The sequence below is a fragment of the Acyrthosiphon pisum genome, chromosome A1 (assembly GCF_005508785.2).
Source record: "Acyrthosiphon pisum isolate AL4f chromosome A1, pea_aphid_22Mar2018_4r6ur, whole genome shotgun sequence".
Taxonomy (NCBI): Eukaryota; Metazoa; Arthropoda; class Insecta; order Hemiptera; family Aphididae; genus Acyrthosiphon; species Acyrthosiphon pisum.
Genome location: NC_042494.1, coordinates 84,391,684 through 84,412,019, shown reverse-complemented (window position 1 = coordinate 84,412,019; position 20,336 = coordinate 84,391,684). Strand labels below are relative to the sequence as shown.

Genomic DNA, 20,336 nt, shown 5'->3' with positions numbered 1-20,336 from the left:
TGTATTACATTATACCAATATACGTTCCAATCAATGATCACGGACAATTCATACATATCGCAGAAAATCCAACATAAATATTAACAGATGATATGGTGACAAAAATATTTAATTTGGTCAAATATCAATAACTGTATAATAGTTGCTGACATTTTTGTCTGTGGTTTCAACGAAATGGTACGCAATAGTGATACTGATCCCACTTGTGTAACAGAAATATTAAAAAATGCTATAATTAAACCTACGCAATGTGATACTTATATTACAGAATTTAAAAAAGAATTTTGGTACTCATCGTTTTTCAAAAATAATTGGTACTTTGTATGTGAAAAGCCTACCTCAATTACAATAATTTGTAATAATAGATCTTTTATTCGAAAAATATTATTAAAAAGTTCTGGGAAATTATTTCTGAAAGCTGGGTGTCAAGCTCATACAACTAAAGGCATATTAATAACAGAGCAAACGGTAGAATCGTCATTTGCAACACTGCCTTTAGAGTTAAGTATTTTAAATGATTCATGTTGCAATATTACACTTAATCAACGCTATCTGAAACCCATTCATTTAGATGAAATAAAAAATTAGGGAAATTAAGGAAAAACAGGAATTTTTACGCAAAATCTATTTTCGAGAAAATTGATTTTAGTTTTTGGTGTAATTTTAAAACGAATGACTGTACAGAATTGTTTTTCGTATACAATAGTGTTATATCATTGAATTCAAATTTAACACCATTCATTACAGAGACTCACTTGTAACCTACTGTATAGCAGGGAGACACTCACTTACCCGCTTTTTTAAGTTGTATGGATTTGTTCCAACAATTTGTTTTTTGTATGAAATGATTTAAAAAAATGTAATGTATAAAATTTTGACACACACATTACAGTAACTTACTCTTCAATGACGAGGTACAATCGACATCTACTGTACAATAAAGCGATTATTACCTTCTTTCCCTCCTTTTGTTTTATTTTATTTTATAATTATTAAGTACATACACATTAAATGAAATTAATTGTTTTATACTGAGAAAGCTGTTTTATTTTAACTGTTTATTAAGTATTAAATCAAATCAAATCTTTTTTCTATAATCCAGTACATATCTCATTTAAATAAAGTGTGTTAAGTCTATCAATATAGTATTTTACAAAAATTGGCCAAATAATTATAATTTGTATTTCATTATAAATATTTAATAATTTTTTTTTTTTACAGACATGATGAATTAAAGACCAAAGCTTCATTATGTTATTTAGAAACATTAATACCAATTGTGACTTACACATTAGCTTTTGAAAATGGAGATGGGTTTTCAAAAATGTTTGCTCAGATGGTGCGTTTAGCAGATTATGGAGGTCCCTCTGGCCATGTGAAGTTATTTAAAGCTAGTGTTAAGTTACTTGATTCTATTAAAAATTGGCTTAAATCTAACATGGCAAATATAGAAATAACCGAACCCAAACAATCATATCCACCAGTTGTGATTGCATCTAGTTGTTTGATGAATTACATATCAGATATTATAGCTGCTATGCAACATAATGATTTAGAAAACTCTGTATCTCCTTCGTCGTTAGACTCCATGTCTTTATTCTATTATGATGGTATGGAGTTTGATGGATTTTTACCTAGTAATGATGGCGATAGCGAAACTTTAAATGAAGATTCTGTAAGTATTTATAATTTAATAATACAACATTTTTGGTTTAATTTTTTTAAATAATTATTTAATAAAAACATTTTATGATTTTTCAGGATGAAGATAGTTTATACTATAAACTTTGTACATTTACTGTTACTCAAAAAGAGTTTATGAATCAACATTGGTATCATTGTCATACATGTAAGATGATAGAAGGTGTTGGCGTTTGTAGTATATGTGCTAAGGTTTGCCACAGAGGCCATGATGTTACTTATGCTAAATTCGGAAACTTTTTCTGTGACTGTGGGGCAAAAGAAAACAATTTTTGTCAAGTAAACATTTTAAAACTTTATTAATTTTATATGTTATATTCTCCTCTTTTGTTTATTAATTACTCATTGATTAATTTATCAAGCATTTAAAAGTTTTTTTTTAAAACTAATTTTTTGTCATATTTAAGATACATTTCTGTTTCAATAGGCATTAATTAAAAGAAATCCTAACTCAATACTTGATGTAAATAATCCACGAGATAAAACAGCTTCAATTGAAGGCGGAAATTCAGCTGCAGATCAAGATCGCATAGATAGTCATAGCACGTCTGCTCCTAATCATAATCAAGATCCAAGAAATATGAGCACAAGAAGTTTAGATTATGAATCTGTCGTGTTGGATTCACTTCCTGGTATTTATTTTTCAATGTTATTCCATTTATTTATTAATTTAGTTACATTAATTTATATTAATTTCCTTATCTTTAGCCACGTATAAGAATCTATTAATGCCAACAATATTGGATCATTCTCAAATTATTGAGCCAACATTAGATCTTTGTCTACAATTAATAAACGTGGTTATTAAATCTGGTGAAAAAAATTCAGCAATTGGTTGTAATACTAGAGCTATAGATACATTAAATGACTTACAGGAATTAGAAAAAACTATTGAAGTATCAGATAGTCTTATGGTAATTTATTTTTTCAAAAATGAAGTTATTCTTTCTAACTAACATAGCATTTATCTTATTAAAACACTATTTATAGCTACCTACAATGGGATCTCAAGAAGGTGCTTTTGAAAATGTTAAGATGAATTTTAGTGGAGATCAAGGTCAAACTATCCGACAGCTTCTTTCTGCCCATATGATACGACGTGTTGCAATGTGTTGTTTATCATCTCTTCATGGCAAAAGGCAACATTTAGGTAATTATTTTTCAAGTTTTAAGATTCAATTATGAGATAGATTATATCTTAATTTGTATTAATGTTTTATTTTTATCTTTAGTTGCTGTATCTCACGACAAAGGAAAAATAGCAGTTCTGCAAATGAGCTCATTGTTAAAACAGTCTGATATATCTAAACGCAAATTAACTTTAACACGACTATCCTCTGTTTCTATCCCATTTACTGTTTTATCAGTTACTGCAAATTCTGTTAATGAAGACTTCCTTTCTGTGTGTGGATTAAAGGTATATATATTAAACAATTAAATAAGGAACATTGACATTAGTCATTAAATTGGAATTTTAATTTTATTCTATTTATAAAATACTTTTTTTCAGGACTGTCATATTTTGACATTCAATACAAGTGGAACAGTTAATGAACACATTGTTCTTCATCCAACTTTAGAAGTAGGAAATTTTATGATTCGATCAATTTGGCTCCCTGGGTCACAAACTAGTTTAGCACTAGTGTCTGCTGAATTTGTTAAAATTTATGATTTGTCCAAGGATGTTTTAAGTCCTCAATATTATTTCCTTGTACCTACTGGAAAAATACGAGACGTGACATTTATGTGTACAGAGGTAAAATAATAATCTATGCATATTTATTGAAAGTAATAACTGACTTATAAATAAAAAAAATCTTTTGTGATGAATTGATTTTTTTATTTTGTAAAAAATATTAATGATAAGAGATTTTTGTTGGATTTAGGAAAAGTCAACTATGATATTAATATCATCTGGGGGTTATATATATACACAAGATATGGATGCAAGTAGCTCAGCTGTCCATGGTCCATTTTATGTGACTAATACTATTGATATTGTCCATCCAGATATAAGTGTTAGTATATTCATTGTATTATTATACTTTGAAAATATTATAATATAATAGTATATATATTTATTGTTTATGTATATTAATGTTTTGATTTTATAATTATCTTATAGGATGTAAATGGCCAAGTTTGTGGAGGTGGTGTATCAGTGTATTATTCGCATACACTGTCACTATTAATGTTTAGTTATGTTACTCCTGGGCGCACATTTATAGCACCTTTAGATGAAGAGAGATATCAAGGTGGTGTCATTACATTACATCCAGTTTTTGCAATAAATTCACAAACATCAAGTCCTAGTGCTAAAAATAAAAGTAACATTAGCCAGGCAAGTGCTTCTGCTCCTCCTACACAACCTATGTGGCAGTGGTCTGAAGTTTCTGGACATCCTGGTTTAGTATGTGCAATACTGCAATCCAGTAAGTTTAAAATTATTGACATGTACACAATATGTCTGTGATTGTTTCTCTTATTTTTTCTATATGACATGGACAATTGTAACAATATTTTTAAGTCGAGTTATCCACTATGTATGATATGCATGGCATAAACAGCTCTTACTATAAATATAAATCATAAATAGATAACAGAATGTTGTTCATAATATGTTAATACAGTGTATTTATGGAATATCAACATTTTATAACTCAAAATTTATATTTTACTCTTATTTAGGTAATACTCCAGTTGTATTTATGATAACACCAAAAGTTATCAGTCTTCAAGAAATTAAGTTGGCTCAGACAAAAACTAAGATTACAGATATGGTTGCTGTACGCCACCCTTTGTCAAATGGAGATTATAGAACAACATTAATAATTTTATGCGAAGATGGTAGTCTCCGTATGTTTTTAGCTGCTAAAGAGCAAACAGGTGAATATTGTGTAATCTCATTATGAAATCATGGTATACTCTGTTTAAGCTAAGAAGCGACCCATGGAACACATGGCTGTCAGACAAAAACTGGTTTCTGCTCAGGTCTTCTTATCTTGAACAGAGTATATAGAGTGTATATATTTTAAATTATTATTTATCCTTCATCCACATATTGTAACTTAACTATTCCTAGCAGGCTTCTTCAACGATATATATTTTTTTTCGATATCGCACAATTCAAAACTATATTGAAAAAAAAAAAATGTAGGTATCGATTTTCCGATATCTCTGTGGCTATCATAATTGTCAATCCTCAATTTACTAGGTACTAGGTAGTAACTAGTAGGTAATAGTTAACAATTAATTATTTTAAAATATATTATTCAATAGCTTTGGCATTAAATCAGTTCAGCTTGCTGTACATCGATTATCAATATATTTTGATTATCGATATATTACGATTATCGATACCTACATTTCTGAAAAAAAGTTTGAGATATCGATATCGTTGAAGAATCCTAATTCCTAGTCAATATTGGTTATTTTTATTGATAAGTTAGTATAACAAAAATATTATGAAATTAAGCAATAAACAATCTGAAGTGTACAATACAAAACTTTATTTAGATTATTTTAATTGTTTCAGATTTTTGGTTATCACCATCTATTCAGCCTTCATGTCACATAACATCATGTAAATTAAAGAAAAAGAAAATTAGTAAATCTGGAAAATCAACAGGTATGATTCTCTACAAATTCAAATACAATAAATAATGGTTATAATTTATACATATTATAATTTATAGGAAATACCTCTTCATTTCCAATTGACTTCTTTGAATATTGTGTAGCTATGAATGAAATTGAATTTGGTGGTAATGATTTGTTGCAAATTTATAATCCTCAACAAATCAAACATAGGTTGAACAGTAATGGTAAGAAATTTAATGAATAATAATAAATTAAACATTATTACTATGATATTTAAAACATAGTATTTTATAATATTGTCCATGGATTTAATAATATTATTATTAGGTATGTATATTGTGTCTACAAAACCACGATTTAGCATTGAAGTTATTAATAATGATCCTACAACGGTAATGGCTGGAATTAGAATTAATGTGGGAGGGCAAGACATAGGACGTGCACCTGGCTATATAGAAGTGCTGGGACGCACTTTGCATTTGTTACCTATTAACCGAAGTCGATGGTTTGATTTTCCGTTAACCAGAGAGGAAAGCCTTCAAAGTGATAAAAAATTAGTTATTGTGTTTGGGCCGTCACGAGATCCTGAAGCTGTTACTATGATAGATTCTGTAAAATTGTTAGTATTAACATTTTGTTTCTTCTGATAATAAATAATTATTAAATAATTTATATTATAAATACATGTAATTTTTGAAAGATATGGAAAAACTAAAGAATCATTTGGATGGCCTGATGAAGTTGATGATATTAGCAGTGGTACAATTTATGGTTCAACATCAACTAGTACTGTAGTCACTTCAAATCAATTTAATCCTCAAGAAAAAGAGTTGCCTTTAACTGGATTTGCTGTCAATCATTTAGACAAGTAAAATATTTTATTATTTACTATTTAGTATTTACTTTCATTGTACTATTATTCAATTTTAAATTTTTTATCAAGTACGTAATTGAAATTTTAAAAATGTCAGCAATTAAAATTTTTTTTTACAATTATACTACTTAGAACAAAAAATTATTTATGAATATAATATGTATTATAATAATGTTTTTAGGTTTGTTATTGGATTGTTGACAATATTAGAAAATAGCTTTATAGTATCAAACTACTCATTGAACGAAGAGGACGAACAGTTTTCATCTAATAAAACTAAAGCAGTAAACATAGCACTAAAATTACTCAATCATAGTACGCAAGCATGTATTCAACTTCATTCTAAATCATTAGTGGCTGTTTTACAACCGGAGTATCACATATTTAAAGTAAAAACATAATTTATTAAAAATAATCATCATAGTACTAATACAATTTTGTAAATAGGATCAATCCATGTTGGCTTATATATTACAATCTTTACTTGATTTCGAACGCGAGGATCCCAAAATTATGGATGCGGAAGCTTACTATAGACTTGTATTAATTACTCGAGGTATTACAGTTTGCAGACCACAACATTTATCCAACTTTGAAAGGACTCATCATGAAGGTATTTAAAAATAAAAATAAAGTTAAAAAGTAATTTTCAATACTTCTTATTGTATGTAAGAGTGTTTTTTTTAGGATAAAAATTAAAAAACCATAGAGTAGGTATAAATACGTTATTCATTAATTCGTTCAGAATTTAAGATATATGGTGGACTAATCATTAATTTATTTTCAGAATTGGATTATAATAATGATCAATCATCGCAATGGTGTCAACCACTTGTTCAAAAGCTCATTTCTGTATTTTGGATACTGTACTATAATAGACCTAAAAATCCATCCTATTGCACAATATATGTACCTGGTATGTAACTATTAACTAATGATGAACTTATGATATTCGCTAATAAATTATAGCTAATTCATTTGTTTAAATTCATATAGGTTTGAAACATACGGAAGCTGTTGTTTATGCACTTATTGAAATTCTGCATTCTCTATTATTTTTTGAATGCTCCGGTTTTCAAAATTCTCAAATTAATACTATATCTAAGTACTACTTAGATTTCTTACTATGTGAAGATGTAGCTGTCAGTTATACTGCTAAATTGGCGCTTTCAAGAGCTTTAAAACCTCTTGTTTTTGGAAAGAATAATCAAAATTTAGTTCGTGGAGATCATTCTTTCAAAGAATCAGTAGAAGGTAATCAAATAAATAAATATAATTTTTGTTATTTGCTATATGATAATTTTGATTCGATCTAGTAAAAGAATCATCTAGCAAAGAACCTGAAAACGAAGAACAAGTTCTTCAAGAACCTCCAGAAGAAAATATCTCATATGAAGTTGATGAACCAATTATTCTATTGGATCCAAGAGGTAATATTTATTTATTTATATTAAATAGTAAAATTTATATTTTGGATTTTGTGATTTTAAATTAATTGAAAATATCACTTGAATAAATTTAATTAAATTGTAATAGTCGAACCACAAGAACATGATCGTCAAAATATGGAAGTTTTAATAGGAAATGTTCAATTTCCTGGTCTTATTATTCCACCTGACGCAGATGATGATGCAATGGTTGAATTAGCTATTGCACTTAGTCTTCAAGTAATAATATAAAATATACATAAATAGAATTTGATAGCTTATTTATATCATGTTTTTTAATAGGACAATGACGGAATAGAAAACAATGCAGAGTTAGATAATAATATGAGGCAAGATTTTGAAGAACTACAAGCATTAGGAAATGCACCTTCTGCATTACAGGTATATGAAAATGAAAATTATAATTTTAAAATATGCATTTAAATACATTTTTTTCTTAGAACATGCAAGAAAATTCTTCTCAAAATAATGATAATGGCCAGAATTCTGAAACACAGTCTATGCAACAAGGTCATTTGAGTGATACAACTGCATCGGCAGCTGGTTCTGATGATGAAGACACAAACGCTGTTCCAGGAAGTAGCAATTTGAGAACATCTCCTACAGAAAATGTAAGTATTAGTTTCCCAGTTATTGATTTAAATTACTAAAATTAGTAATTACTAAATTATAATTTATGGTATTGTACAAAATATTTTTAGAATCAAAATGAAAGAGGAGAGATTGATGAAGAAACAATTTTTGACCAAGATTTTGAAATAAATAATCATTTACACACTTTAAGATTGTCTTTGTTGGAAAAATTTATTAACCACATACCAAATCTTCATAACATCGGAGGCACAAGGGCTATACCGTTTTTCCAAGTAAGATATAGAAATAATTCACTGATTAAAGATTACAATAATTATATTATAATTTTTATAAATTGTATTGTATTGTTTAATATTAAGATTAAAAAGTTTAATTTTAAGATTAAAATTAGTTTGTTCTATGTATCAAAATGTTATATCATATATTAAAGAAGACAACAAATTATAGTTATTATAGTTATTTTCACCACACTAACATCAACTTTTATGAAACTTTAATTTTTAATATCTATTAATATTATTTAGTTACACTGTTTTTTTTTTTTCGGTAAAAAATTGTTCTGTTTATTGCCTTATGAAACTTTTTATGTATCTTTTTGTATTTTTTTTAAACACAAGATTTCTAGTATAAGTTTCTGTGATATATTTAAGATTTTACTGTCATGGGTAAACAAAACTATTATTTTCCTTTTTCCTTCACTTAAAATAACTACAAACATATTATCATATCATTTACAAATATTTTATTTCGTTTAAGAAAATCCAAAAATTTTAAAATAACAAATTTGTATGTTTAAAAAATGTGGCTATATTATGTATTTGTAACTTGTTTATATTAATGAAAAACAGAAAATGCTATCAATCAATATTATTGGTAGACTACCATTTCAAAATATCTATATCTTATATGATGCCAGATCAACTAATGTTAGTAGTATGAATTGTTCATAAATTCTTCATGTAGTGGTTCAAAACAAAAAAAAGAGGGTGTTATGGGTCCAATCACCTATCTTAAAATAAACCTGATTAGTTTGGTTATCATAATAAACTTAATAATTGTGAAATTAAATATAAGTATATTTATTATTTACTATTTACTATTTAGCTTATACTCAATTTTATTTATTAATATTAATATTGTTTTTAAGGTGGTTTCTTCAATTGTGGCAGATATGGATTTGAATAATGAAGGAGATAAGGAATATTTTACCGAACTTATGCAAATGTTTATAACATATATTCGCCGAGAAACATTAGATGATTCTAATTTACATATAAGAAATTCGCAACGAGAAATAGTCATAATTATTATGCGTTTTATTGGTAAGTAAAAAAATATTTAAAACATTTTTTTAAAAAATATTTTTAATTAATCTTTATATATTTTAGGTGTTTTATTAGCAAGACCTAAATCTAGCTCTAAATCATCATCTGATCATACAACATATATATCTCAAACAGCTGCATCCATGTTAAAACATGCACAATTTATAACCAATTGCCTAAAAGCATTGAAAGCTTTACAGGAATATTGGGCTAGGTAATTAAATAGTAATTAATAAATTATTTATGATAAGTATTATATTTTATTTAATGAATGATGATATTATAGTTTTAGTGATAATGATGACAACGGTGCCAATGTGGTTAGTGTTTTATTGGAACCAAGTGGTCCTTCACGTGTTCCAGATATGAGCCCATTTTTTTTGAAGCCCTACTCAGTTAGTCAAACCAAAGATATCTTCCATAATTACCCTATAATTTTGACTGAAATGCTGTTACGATTACCATATCAAATACAGAAAAGTTGGTCCCAATTGTCGTTTGAACCAGTATGTATTATTTTCATCATAATTTAAATATTTTATTTCTAGAATTCTAAATGTAAGGTTAATATATTTTGATTTGTAAATTAGGAATGGTTGACTGTACTATGTGAATTCATGAGTTTAAAAACAATTAATCCATTTATTAAACGTCAAGTTAGAAAGTTACTACTATTCGTTTGTGGAAACAAGGATAAATATCGGCAGATTAGAGATATGCATGCTTTATCGACTAGTATGAAGGTATACTATTATCAAACTTGTTTAAATTTATTATAATTAAGTATTAAGATTTATTAAATAATAAATATGCATATTTATTTTTTAGAATTTCCAAGTCACATGTGATATTGGAGATCAGAATACACCGCAGTCTCTTAACTTAACATATGACAAACTTGTTGAATTAGTGGAAGATGTAAAAGTTTGTGTTGACATTGCATCTAGTCGTATGCTGAACTGGCAACTATATTGTCGTAAAGATAACACAGTATTATTGTATTTAATGCGTGCAGCATGCTTTTTAGATGAAGGTGTATCATCTACAATTCTGCATTTGCTTCAATATGCTATTTGTGGTGCTAAAAACCAGTCTGGAACTCCTTCTGCAAAAGAATCTAAAACTAAAGTTTCTAAAGTAGCAGAAGACATTGAGAGTACTATGCTTGAAGAAGCTCAATGCATGATACTAGTTAAAGAAATGAATAAACGATTAAATAAAGATATTTTAACAAGATTTGTCAAAACATTTTTACTCGAAACAAATTCTACACATATTCGTTGGCAAGCTCATGCTCTAGTATTGTCAATTTATAGAAATTCAGAACATGATGATCAAGAAAAATTACTTGAAATATTATGGGCTCTATGGCCACAGTTGCCCACATATGGAAGGAAAGCATCTCAATTTGTCGATTTATTAGGATATTTCAGTTTTAAGTACAACCAAAAAGCAGCTACATCAACTAAATATGTTGAACAGGCAATTGAATTATTAAGAACACAAAACTATAAACTGGCATGTCATCCTAATGCTAATTTGTATACTCAAGTATCACAATATGTTGATTTAGAAGGATTTTATTTAGAAAGTGAACCATGCATGGTTTGTAATAACCCTGAAATACCCTTCACCAATATCAAGTTGACTTCCATAAAGGTAGATTCAAAGTTCACTACTACTACTCAAATTGTTAAGTTAATGGGAAGTCACACTATTAATAAAATAGTGTTACGAATAACTGATTTAAAACGTACTAAAATGGTGCGCACAATGAATATATTTTATAATAACCGTTATGTACAAGCCGTGGTGGAGCTTAAAAATAAACCAGCTATGTGGCATAAAGCTAAAGAAATCACATTAACATCAGGACAAACTGAAGTCAAAGTCGAATTTGCTGTACCAATAGTTGCATGGAATTTATTAATTGAGTATTCTAGTTTTTACGAGAACTTGCATGCCTCTTCAGAAACCTTACAGTGTCCTAGATGTAGTGCAACGGTGCCTGCAAACCCAGGTGTTTGTTCTAACTGTGGTGAGAATGTTTTCCAATGTCATAAATGCCGGTAAGTTGATTGCAATATCTATAATCAATTAAATAAAGTGTTACATACTTTTTTTTTTTTTTAGTGCTATAAACTATGATGAAAAAGATCCTTTCCTCTGTCATTCTTGTGGTTTTTGTAAATACGCTAAATTTGATTATGTCTTAACTGCTAAGCCTTGTTGTGCTGTTGATCCTATTGAGGATGACCATGATAGGAATAAGACTTTAAGTTCCATCAATTCAAACTTGGAAAAAGCTGATAGATTATACAAACAACTTGTATCGTCTAAACCGGTATTAGAGGTAAAAAAACATTAACGTGTTCAATTAAAATAAGAATTATCAAAATTAATTTATTAAACAACCATTGTCATTAATTATTATGTTTTAGAATATGTTAGTAAAAGTTATGGAAAATCGTTTGGAAAAATCTAATAATACAAATGCAGAAGAAAGCCAAACTCCAAATGTTGTTCCTGTCTCAGGATTTGCTGCTGTTGTAAATGGAGCTATGAACAATAATATTTCTTCTGGACCTGTACATCAAGTTAATAGATCTATTCAATTGTTGGCACAAAAGTATGGTTCTGAATGCCGTAATACTTTTGAAGATCTCAGCCGTATCGTTCAAGTAATTATTATGTTTTTTTCTGGACATCTTATCAACTGAAAATATTTTATTGAATATTTTATTTAAATCATTCTACTCTTTAAAAAGTTGTATTAAAATAATATTTGAATTGTTATTTTAAATTATTTCAGAAAGTTTTTGGCAAGTCGTAAAGAGTTAATAGCATATGATCAAAAACAATTGGGACAAGTTAAATCCACAATTCGTTTTAATGGCAGTATTAGTTCTCTTTCAGTTTCTGATTCTGTAATACCTGTTTCTCAAAATGTATCAACAGCATGCTCATTGCCAAGTACAAGTTGTTATGGGTGTATAACAGCTGCTTTAGAACATTGTTTTGTTATGTTACGTGCTCTTGCTACAAACATGACGTTGCGTAAAATACTATTGCAACAAGGCCTTATTCAAGAACTAGTTGAAAATAATATTAGAAGAGGCTCAGTTCAAGTAATACTCAAAATTAACTATTTTGAATGATGTTTAATTTTGCATTTTCATTTTCATTTTAGACTCAGGAAGAAGTAAGAAATCTGCTTTGTATTTTAATACAAGATAATCAAAAGGCTACTGAAGATTTATGTGGATTGTTGAGTCAAAGAATATCACTTACAATTCGAGGACCAATTGCGAATGCTGACTTAGCATTTGCTGTGAGACCTGAGATATCTTTACTGGCAACAATGTTGTACAAAGAAGATTCATGTTGGGAACAAAAAGCCAAATGTGTAATGCAGCTATTCTTTATGACGTGCAAAGAATTCCAGTCTTCAGCAATTGTTACTTACATAACATTACCATGTTTAAAAATGATGCGTAATATTATTAAGCCACCAACTTCATCATCTAAAGTAAACAAGGTAAATTATATAATTGTTTTTATTATTTTTAATACCTTAACATGATAGATAAATTAATTATATATGAAAAACATTCAACAACATTTTGTATATAAATTATAATTAACTCTAAACATTTTGATTTAATTTTTTTTCATACAATAAATAAAATAGTATAGCTTTGATATATAAGTGCCCTGACTTTCTCAATAATATATATATTTTTTCCATTATTTTTAAATATAATTGTTGTAAATTATTAGTGTTAGGTTATTAGGAAAAAAACAACCATATAAAACAGGCTATCTCAATTTGAATTGCTCAAGAAATAAACATAAATTCAAATTCCCATACATTTTGTTGAGACATGCTCAATGATAAGTACATCACTCAGCACGATTTAAAAAAATTCAATGAACAAGTTTAGGGCCCTAAACAATAAAAAGGTCTTCCATATGCATCTACATGTTCTAGAGTATGACTATGTGGTGGAAGTTTGTCCATTTTCCCCTCAGTCCTCGGTCTGGATAGTGGAATCATTACAGTATTCAATTTGAACAACCATTAATTGTATATAATTCACCCAGATTGAATTAGGTAATTTTTAAATTTTATTTTTTAATATGGTGATAAACAAAGTGTTAGAAAAAAAAAATGCTGGTGGTTTTTCCTTTGACGATGAAAAACTATTGAGAAAATCTAAAAATGCCCTGTCTTAAGTACCATTTTGATCCAATTTATTAAAAGATAAGATACTATATATTGAAATCAAAGCACTCCTTCTGGTAGAAATTTTGTTTACAAGTTTATAAGTACAAAAAAAAAAAACTAATATTATTGTAAAACTACTAAATCTAAAAGTGATCACTTAACATTATAGAATATAAATTATACATTCTAACATAACCACGTTGAACAAAGTTTTTATTTTATATTATAATCTAGGATAAATCTACTGAAGTTTTGTCAACTGTTCAAATGTCAGATCATTTAATGGTTGATTTTAGAAAATGGGCTAAACAAAGCCCTGAGCATATGTTTAATGCATGGCGTCAACGACTTCAAAAGAAAACACCATCAGATGCTCCTGTTAAAAATAAGCCAAAGTCAAAGGTAAGATATTAAAATATTAGTAGATCTTTTTTTGACTTTAAGAGCTGGTCAATTATTTTGAAGACAAAAATTAATAAGTAAATCTTAATTCTTAGATAGATATCATTAATTATTTTTTATTTAAATAAAATTAGTATGTAATATATTTTATATTGACAATCAAAGGATCTATGAAATTGGTCACTTAATCTGATATATTTTTAACCATAAATGTCAGTGTGTTAGACTAGTATGAATATTTTTTGATCAACTTTTAAGTGAATTTTTTTTAATTTAGACTTACAATATTATAGTGTATACCATATAATTATATAAATGTTATATTTTGTGTATTTTCCATTATTCCATTGATGACATTAATGATGATTTACCTATTTTACTAAAATATATTATAAAAAATAAATTTAATGAAATTGTATTTCTTTAAAAACTTACTATTAATATGATAATGCTTTATGGTTGAACTCAAATATATGTAATTATCAATTATATATTTTTAGAATGAAATCAGACAATATTATTTAGCTTCTAAATATTTCAAGAAATGGAGATTATATTCTTTAAGAGATATTGCGAAGCCATTCCACCTAACAGAGTCTTCATGGTTAAAGCATTTCTTATTCTGTTCGAGTACACGATTATTAAGACAAGTTGCTTGTGCTATATTTGAAGGTATTGCTCAAGTACCAGAAAGGAAAAAAGAGGTATTTTCTTGTTAAATTATTTGTTTTAACTATAAATTAATAACTGTATGTTTTTAGATCTTAGATCTTCTGACAGGGTTCTTAACAGAACTAGGAAGTGCAGGAGAAAACTGTGCTGAATTTTTAGGTTTATATCAAAATCTCATTCAGCAAACTCCTTGGAAACAGTACTTAGCATTACGAGGAGTACTCATTATGATATCCGATATAATTACAAAAGAAATAAAACATTTGCATTATTTAGAAGAAACTACATTAACTTCAGATTTAGCTCAAGGGTTTGTCTTAAAAAGTTTAACTGGATTGTTAGCATCATTTTTGGAAGTTGAGAGCATAAAACAACAATACAAAGGAAGACTTGTAGGCGCTATTTTAAATGGATATCTTTCTCTCCGTCGTTTAGTTGTTCAAAGAACACGTCTAATTGATGAAACACAATCTCAACTTTTGGATCTTCTTGAAGAAATGACGTGTGGAACAGAAACAGAATCAAAAGCATTTATGGCAATCTGTGTAGAAACAGTAGAAAAGTGTGATTTACAGGATGTCCGTACTCCAGTTTTTGTGTTCGAAAGATTGTGTTCAATAATTTATCCAGAAGAAAATGATGTTGGTGAATTTTATATGAATTTAGACAAAGATCCTCAACAAGAAGACTTTTTGCAAGTAAGTGTGGATAACATTTATATTAACTAGGTATATATTTAGATTTATATTTAATATCGAATATTATTATTTAACACAAATATAATTGAACTAATGTTTTTATTATTTTCTATAATTCTGTAATACTAATATATTGTTAGAGGTTAGTTCATAATCGCAGTTTTCTATTAAATATCCAACAAACTAAATTAATAAAAAATTATTACAATAATATAAAAATGTAATTAATTATTGTTTTACAGGGCCGTATGTTAGGTAATCCATATAGTTGTAACGAATCTGGTCTTGGACCTCTAATGAGAGATGTCAAAAATAAAATCTGTCAGGATTGTGAACTGGTTGCTCTATTGGAAGATGATAATGGCATGGAACTTTTGGTTAACAATAAGATTATCAGCTTGGATCTGCCTGTTAAAGAGGTAAAACATTGTGGTTATAATTACAGTTTGAATTTATATTGAAAGTATTACACTATAAATTGATATATATCGTTTTATAACTAGGTGTACAAAAAGATTTGGCTGCCCGAAGGTGGGGACAATGAAGCTGCCATGCATATTGTTTATCGCATGAGAGGATTATTGGGAGATGCTACCGAAGAATTCATTGAAACATTAGATGCCAAATCTGATCAAGAAGTCAATAACGAAGAAGTTTATAAAATGGCTAATGTTATGGCAGAGTGTCGTGGTCTGGGAGTTCTAATGTATCGTCTATCTACAATAAAAGACCTGTCAAGGTCACGTCCACTTCTCCAAGTACTTCTGAAATTACTTGGACTTTGTGTTAAAGTAAAACACAATCAAGAAATATTAACTGAACCTATACTAGGATCCATCCCAATTCTTCTTAATACACTTGAGTTATGTTTAAGTAATGAAACTGATGGCTTGTCAAACACGTCACTTACTGAACAAACTCTTGATGTAAGTAAAATTTAAATTTAAATATTTAAGTAAACTATTATACTCTTTAAACTATTTAAAACAATTAATTCAATAAATAGATTTTGGAAACAATACTATCAAAAGCTACTTCCAAAGGCCCAGAGACATTTGCTAGACTATCAGAGACTTTTGGCCCTGATGACCATATTCGATATCTTCTACACTGTGCATCAAATGCTCGTTATACAATTGTTCAGCATCTAACTCGTGTCTTAGCTGCTCTTACGTACAACAATAAAGCCAAAATGATTATTCTCATGGATCATTTTGCTTCAGTAATTTCTGATTTTGAAAAGTTTGACGACGTCCACTCTGCTCAAGATGAACAAATGGTAATGTGATTAATGTTTCATTAAATTTATAAATAAATTATTTATTTATTTACTTAGATGAATCTGTTTTGTGATTTGACCTACGGCATTGAAAATAATTCACTTGGAAATACATTAAAAGATTATATTCTTTCCCTTGGGGTTATTAATAATGTTATTCAATATATATCAGTAAGTATAATTTGAAGTTTAGAAATTCAATTGACATTTTAAGATAACTCTATTTACTTTATAGCGCCATGCACCAACAGTAAAAGCAACATTAAACAAAAACAATGATAAAGATGAATGGAAAGAATTCATTTCTAAACCTTCGTTAAAATATATTTTAAGATTTTGGACTGGATTAGCTAATGGTCATGAACCAACTCAGGTATATTATTAAATTAAAAATTCATAAAATCATAATTTATTTCTAGATTAGTCAAATTGTATTTAATAAACAATTGAGTTATTTTAGATTCTGAGCAAATATATCATAAAATGTATTAATTTTATAATGATGTTTTATCTGTACTTTTTTGAAACAAAAGAGTACTCTAAAAATCTATTGTTGTCCCTTTATTTATCTAAAATATTATCTATCTGGTACAAAGAGGTCGTATTTCAATTACATGTAATGGTTTCCAAAAACATTAAAAAAAAAAAACTATAGAGAAATATAAGAAAAAAATAAAATATTTAATCAAACTCGTTCGCAATCTATTTGCTCAGAACCTTTTTTTGGGAGGGATCAATTTTCGTTTGAAAAATATTGTTGGCAATTTTATTTTTTATTCAAACATTTATCTTTTTTATAATAATTTCAGACTGCTGTTTCTGATGAATGTATTCATACAGTACATTGCTTAGAACAAGTGTCGTCAGATGAACATGTTGGATCTCTTGCTGAAAATTTATTAGAAGCATTAAAAACAAATCCGAAAATGGCAGAAAAAATAGAACAAGTTCGTGAACAAACTAAAGCGGAGAAAAAACGATTAGCGATGGCGATGCGACAAAAACAACTTGGACAATTAGGAATGCGTACTAATGAAAAGGGTCAAGTAACTGCTGAGACTTCTTTATTACAACAAGTGGAAGATTTAGGAGAAGAGACGGGATTAGTGTGTGTCATTTGTCGTGAAGGATATAAATTCCAACCAACCAAAGTATTAGGTATTTACACATTTACCAAGAGGTGTGTTGTTGAAGAACATGAAGTGAAAGCTCGTAAAACCATTGGATACAGTACTGTAACACATTTCAATGTTGTTCATTTTGACTGCCATATGTCTGCAGTTAGGTAAGCAAAATTTTAAATAATACTAATATATAATGCTTATCTTGTAGAATTAAAAGTATACTTATGTTTTTTTTTTAACGATAAACAAAAGAAATATGTGCTAATCAACAAAATGGTTGTTTATAATGTTAAAATACTAACGCTTTTATTCTAAATAATTTATATGCTACAATTATTACACATATTTATTAAAAATAAATATATATATATATATATATTTATTTATATTAACTTATACATATATATAAAGATCAGATTAGATAAATATTTTAGTAACAACTTAATATTTTGATGATGTAAAATATAATATTATATTATGTACTATAAATAACAAACAATTTGGCTTTGTATGTAGACATCTTATAAAAATTGTTATTTAATTTTAATTACTGAACAGCATTAGTCTGGATCATTAGGCTGACTGGTGATCACTGTAACCCTGAGCTTTTATTTATATAATATATATTTATTGGTTCCGAACTTAACAAGTTTATATCTGTAAATGTACCTTTATTGAAAACCATTTTGTCAGGGGCCAGCCAGACACTGTTGTCTTTAGTTACTACTGACCATTAAATAATAACATTTAAATATAATTTATTTTTAAGAAGAAAATTACATTGTTCTATTTTTGAATTGTATTTTTTAGACTTGCAAGGGTTCGAGATGAATGGGAATCGGCAGCTTTACAAAATGCAAACACAAAGTGTAATGGTTTATTGCCAATGTGGGGTCCATCAGTTGCTGAATCAGCATATGCAAATTGCTTAGCCAGACATAACTCATATTTACAAGAAGCTACTGGTCAAAGAGATATAAGTTACATGCAAACAGTGCATGATCTTAAGTTACTTTTATTCAGATTTGCACAAGCAAAGAGCTTCCACGAAGACACTGGAGGTGGTGGACCTCAGTCAAATATGAACCTACTTCCATACCTCATGCACATGGCATTATATGTGATTAACACGTACGTAACAGCTCAGTTTAATAATTAACATTTTATTATAACTGTGTTTATAACATATACATTTAGGACTAGGCGATCCAGTGCAGAGGAACGTAATTTAAATACATACCTAGAGCCTAAGTCGGCTGAACAATTGATTGATAGTTTTTATGATACTGAAGGTCCATTATACTATCTCACAATGGCCATTATGTTAACTCCGTACTCAAAATGGATGTTGACGAATCGTCTAATACATTTAAATAGAATAATATTGATGGCTCATGTTCATCATACCAATTCTTCTATAGCACCTAAAGTACATTTTGTGCCTTTGGCTCCTCATGATTATACTGCTTACAAATCAGCTCTTATGTTCTTTGTATTAATCAATAAGATGTATGAATGTTATTTCAAGGTAATGAGTAATGTTTTTTTTTTTAAATCAATATAATTTTCTAACACTTGTGTTTATATATCACTTACAGACCGTCGAAGTTTCCGAAAGTAAAAGTTGGTCTGTTAGCTTAGCTGACTATATTCGTCACAATGATGAGACACTGCTCAAATCATCAGAAATGATGATGAATGCTTTAAGTGTAGATTTCTTACCTTGTACCTCATTTGAAGAACTTTGTGATGCTGCAGGTAAGATAACTATCTAAACACATAATATTGTAATATTGTGAATTGTGAGATAAGTCTAGTTATAGACCAACATTATTATATAAACATTTTAGATTCTGAGTAAAAACAAGAAATGTGGTAGTTATAATTTGCTAGAATGGTATTAATGCTAAAAACTAAGTCTTGTCAGTATTTTATATTAGTAATATGGAAATTGGATTAAATTTTTAAATATTTCCAAGAACTCCATAGGTACATAGTTCATAGGTATTTGGTATTTTGAATAAAGTTAAATATTGATATTTTTTTCTGATATTTTATTGAATTTCCAACCATTTTGCTCTGTGTCTGAAAGTGTCTGATTTAAATAGTGACTGATTAAATAAATTTTTATTTATATCAAAACTTTTTTCAAAGCAGATTTTCTTAATAATATAAACAATTCATTATAAAATGTATTTAGAAATTGAAATAACTAGTTAAACATTAATTGTATTATTCATAGTTGAATCATATTATAAAAATATCATTACCCAAATACACCTATTATATATAAAATTTTATTAACTAAATTATTTAGTTTAAATTTATATATCAATAGTTATTGGTTTATCTTAGTTAGGTAACTCTTAACAGGTTAACTGTTATTGGCTA

The 20,336-nt window shown here is 27.9% G+C and overlaps 1 protein-coding gene across 1 annotated transcript in view; it reads left to right on the top strand.

Annotated features, from left to right (window-relative positions):
* Window positions 1-20,336, top strand: part of LOC100160313 (E3 ubiquitin-protein ligase UBR4) — a 32,332-nt gene that overhangs the window by 11,723 nt on the left and 273 nt on the right. Inside the window, exons 28-72 of the mRNA XM_008188454.2 lie at window positions 1,222-1,675; window positions 1,762-1,980; window positions 2,129-2,333; window positions 2,410-2,615; window positions 2,692-2,851; window positions 2,934-3,118; window positions 3,212-3,457; window positions 3,588-3,719; window positions 3,827-4,133; window positions 4,390-4,587; window positions 5,237-5,329; window positions 5,397-5,525; window positions 5,629-5,920; window positions 6,002-6,169; window positions 6,357-6,564; window positions 6,623-6,788; window positions 6,963-7,091; window positions 7,172-7,429; window positions 7,492-7,605; window positions 7,712-7,842; window positions 7,906-8,004; window positions 8,064-8,234; window positions 8,325-8,489; window positions 9,365-9,539; window positions 9,606-9,756; window positions 9,829-10,048; window positions 10,133-10,285; window positions 10,371-11,611; window positions 11,676-11,895; window positions 11,984-12,020; window positions 12,099-12,223; window positions 12,359-12,670; window positions 12,733-13,080; window positions 14,005-14,172; window positions 14,673-14,876; window positions 14,934-15,542; window positions 15,785-15,961; window positions 16,046-16,468; window positions 16,549-16,821; window positions 16,879-16,992; window positions 17,057-17,194; window positions 17,631-18,106; window positions 18,756-19,076; window positions 19,143-19,473; window positions 19,544-19,703. Of these exons, the coding sequence (XP_008186676.1) occupies window positions 1,222-1,675; window positions 1,762-1,980; window positions 2,129-2,333; window positions 2,410-2,615; window positions 2,692-2,851; window positions 2,934-3,118; window positions 3,212-3,457; window positions 3,588-3,719; window positions 3,827-4,133; window positions 4,390-4,587; window positions 5,237-5,329; window positions 5,397-5,525; window positions 5,629-5,920; window positions 6,002-6,169; window positions 6,357-6,564; window positions 6,623-6,788; window positions 6,963-7,091; window positions 7,172-7,429; window positions 7,492-7,605; window positions 7,712-7,842; window positions 7,906-8,004; window positions 8,064-8,234; window positions 8,325-8,489; window positions 9,365-9,539; window positions 9,606-9,756; window positions 9,829-10,048; window positions 10,133-10,285; window positions 10,371-11,611; window positions 11,676-11,895; window positions 11,984-12,020; window positions 12,099-12,223; window positions 12,359-12,670; window positions 12,733-13,080; window positions 14,005-14,172; window positions 14,673-14,876; window positions 14,934-15,542; window positions 15,785-15,961; window positions 16,046-16,468; window positions 16,549-16,821; window positions 16,879-16,992; window positions 17,057-17,194; window positions 17,631-18,106; window positions 18,756-19,076; window positions 19,143-19,473; window positions 19,544-19,703 (10,811 nt within the window). The remainder of the gene's footprint in view (window positions 1-1,221; window positions 1,676-1,761; window positions 1,981-2,128; window positions 2,334-2,409; window positions 2,616-2,691; window positions 2,852-2,933; window positions 3,119-3,211; window positions 3,458-3,587; window positions 3,720-3,826; window positions 4,134-4,389; window positions 4,588-5,236; window positions 5,330-5,396; window positions 5,526-5,628; window positions 5,921-6,001; window positions 6,170-6,356; window positions 6,565-6,622; window positions 6,789-6,962; window positions 7,092-7,171; window positions 7,430-7,491; window positions 7,606-7,711; window positions 7,843-7,905; window positions 8,005-8,063; window positions 8,235-8,324; window positions 8,490-9,364; window positions 9,540-9,605; window positions 9,757-9,828; window positions 10,049-10,132; window positions 10,286-10,370; window positions 11,612-11,675; window positions 11,896-11,983; window positions 12,021-12,098; window positions 12,224-12,358; window positions 12,671-12,732; window positions 13,081-14,004; window positions 14,173-14,672; window positions 14,877-14,933; window positions 15,543-15,784; window positions 15,962-16,045; window positions 16,469-16,548; window positions 16,822-16,878; window positions 16,993-17,056; window positions 17,195-17,630; window positions 18,107-18,755; window positions 19,077-19,142; window positions 19,474-19,543; window positions 19,704-20,336) is intronic.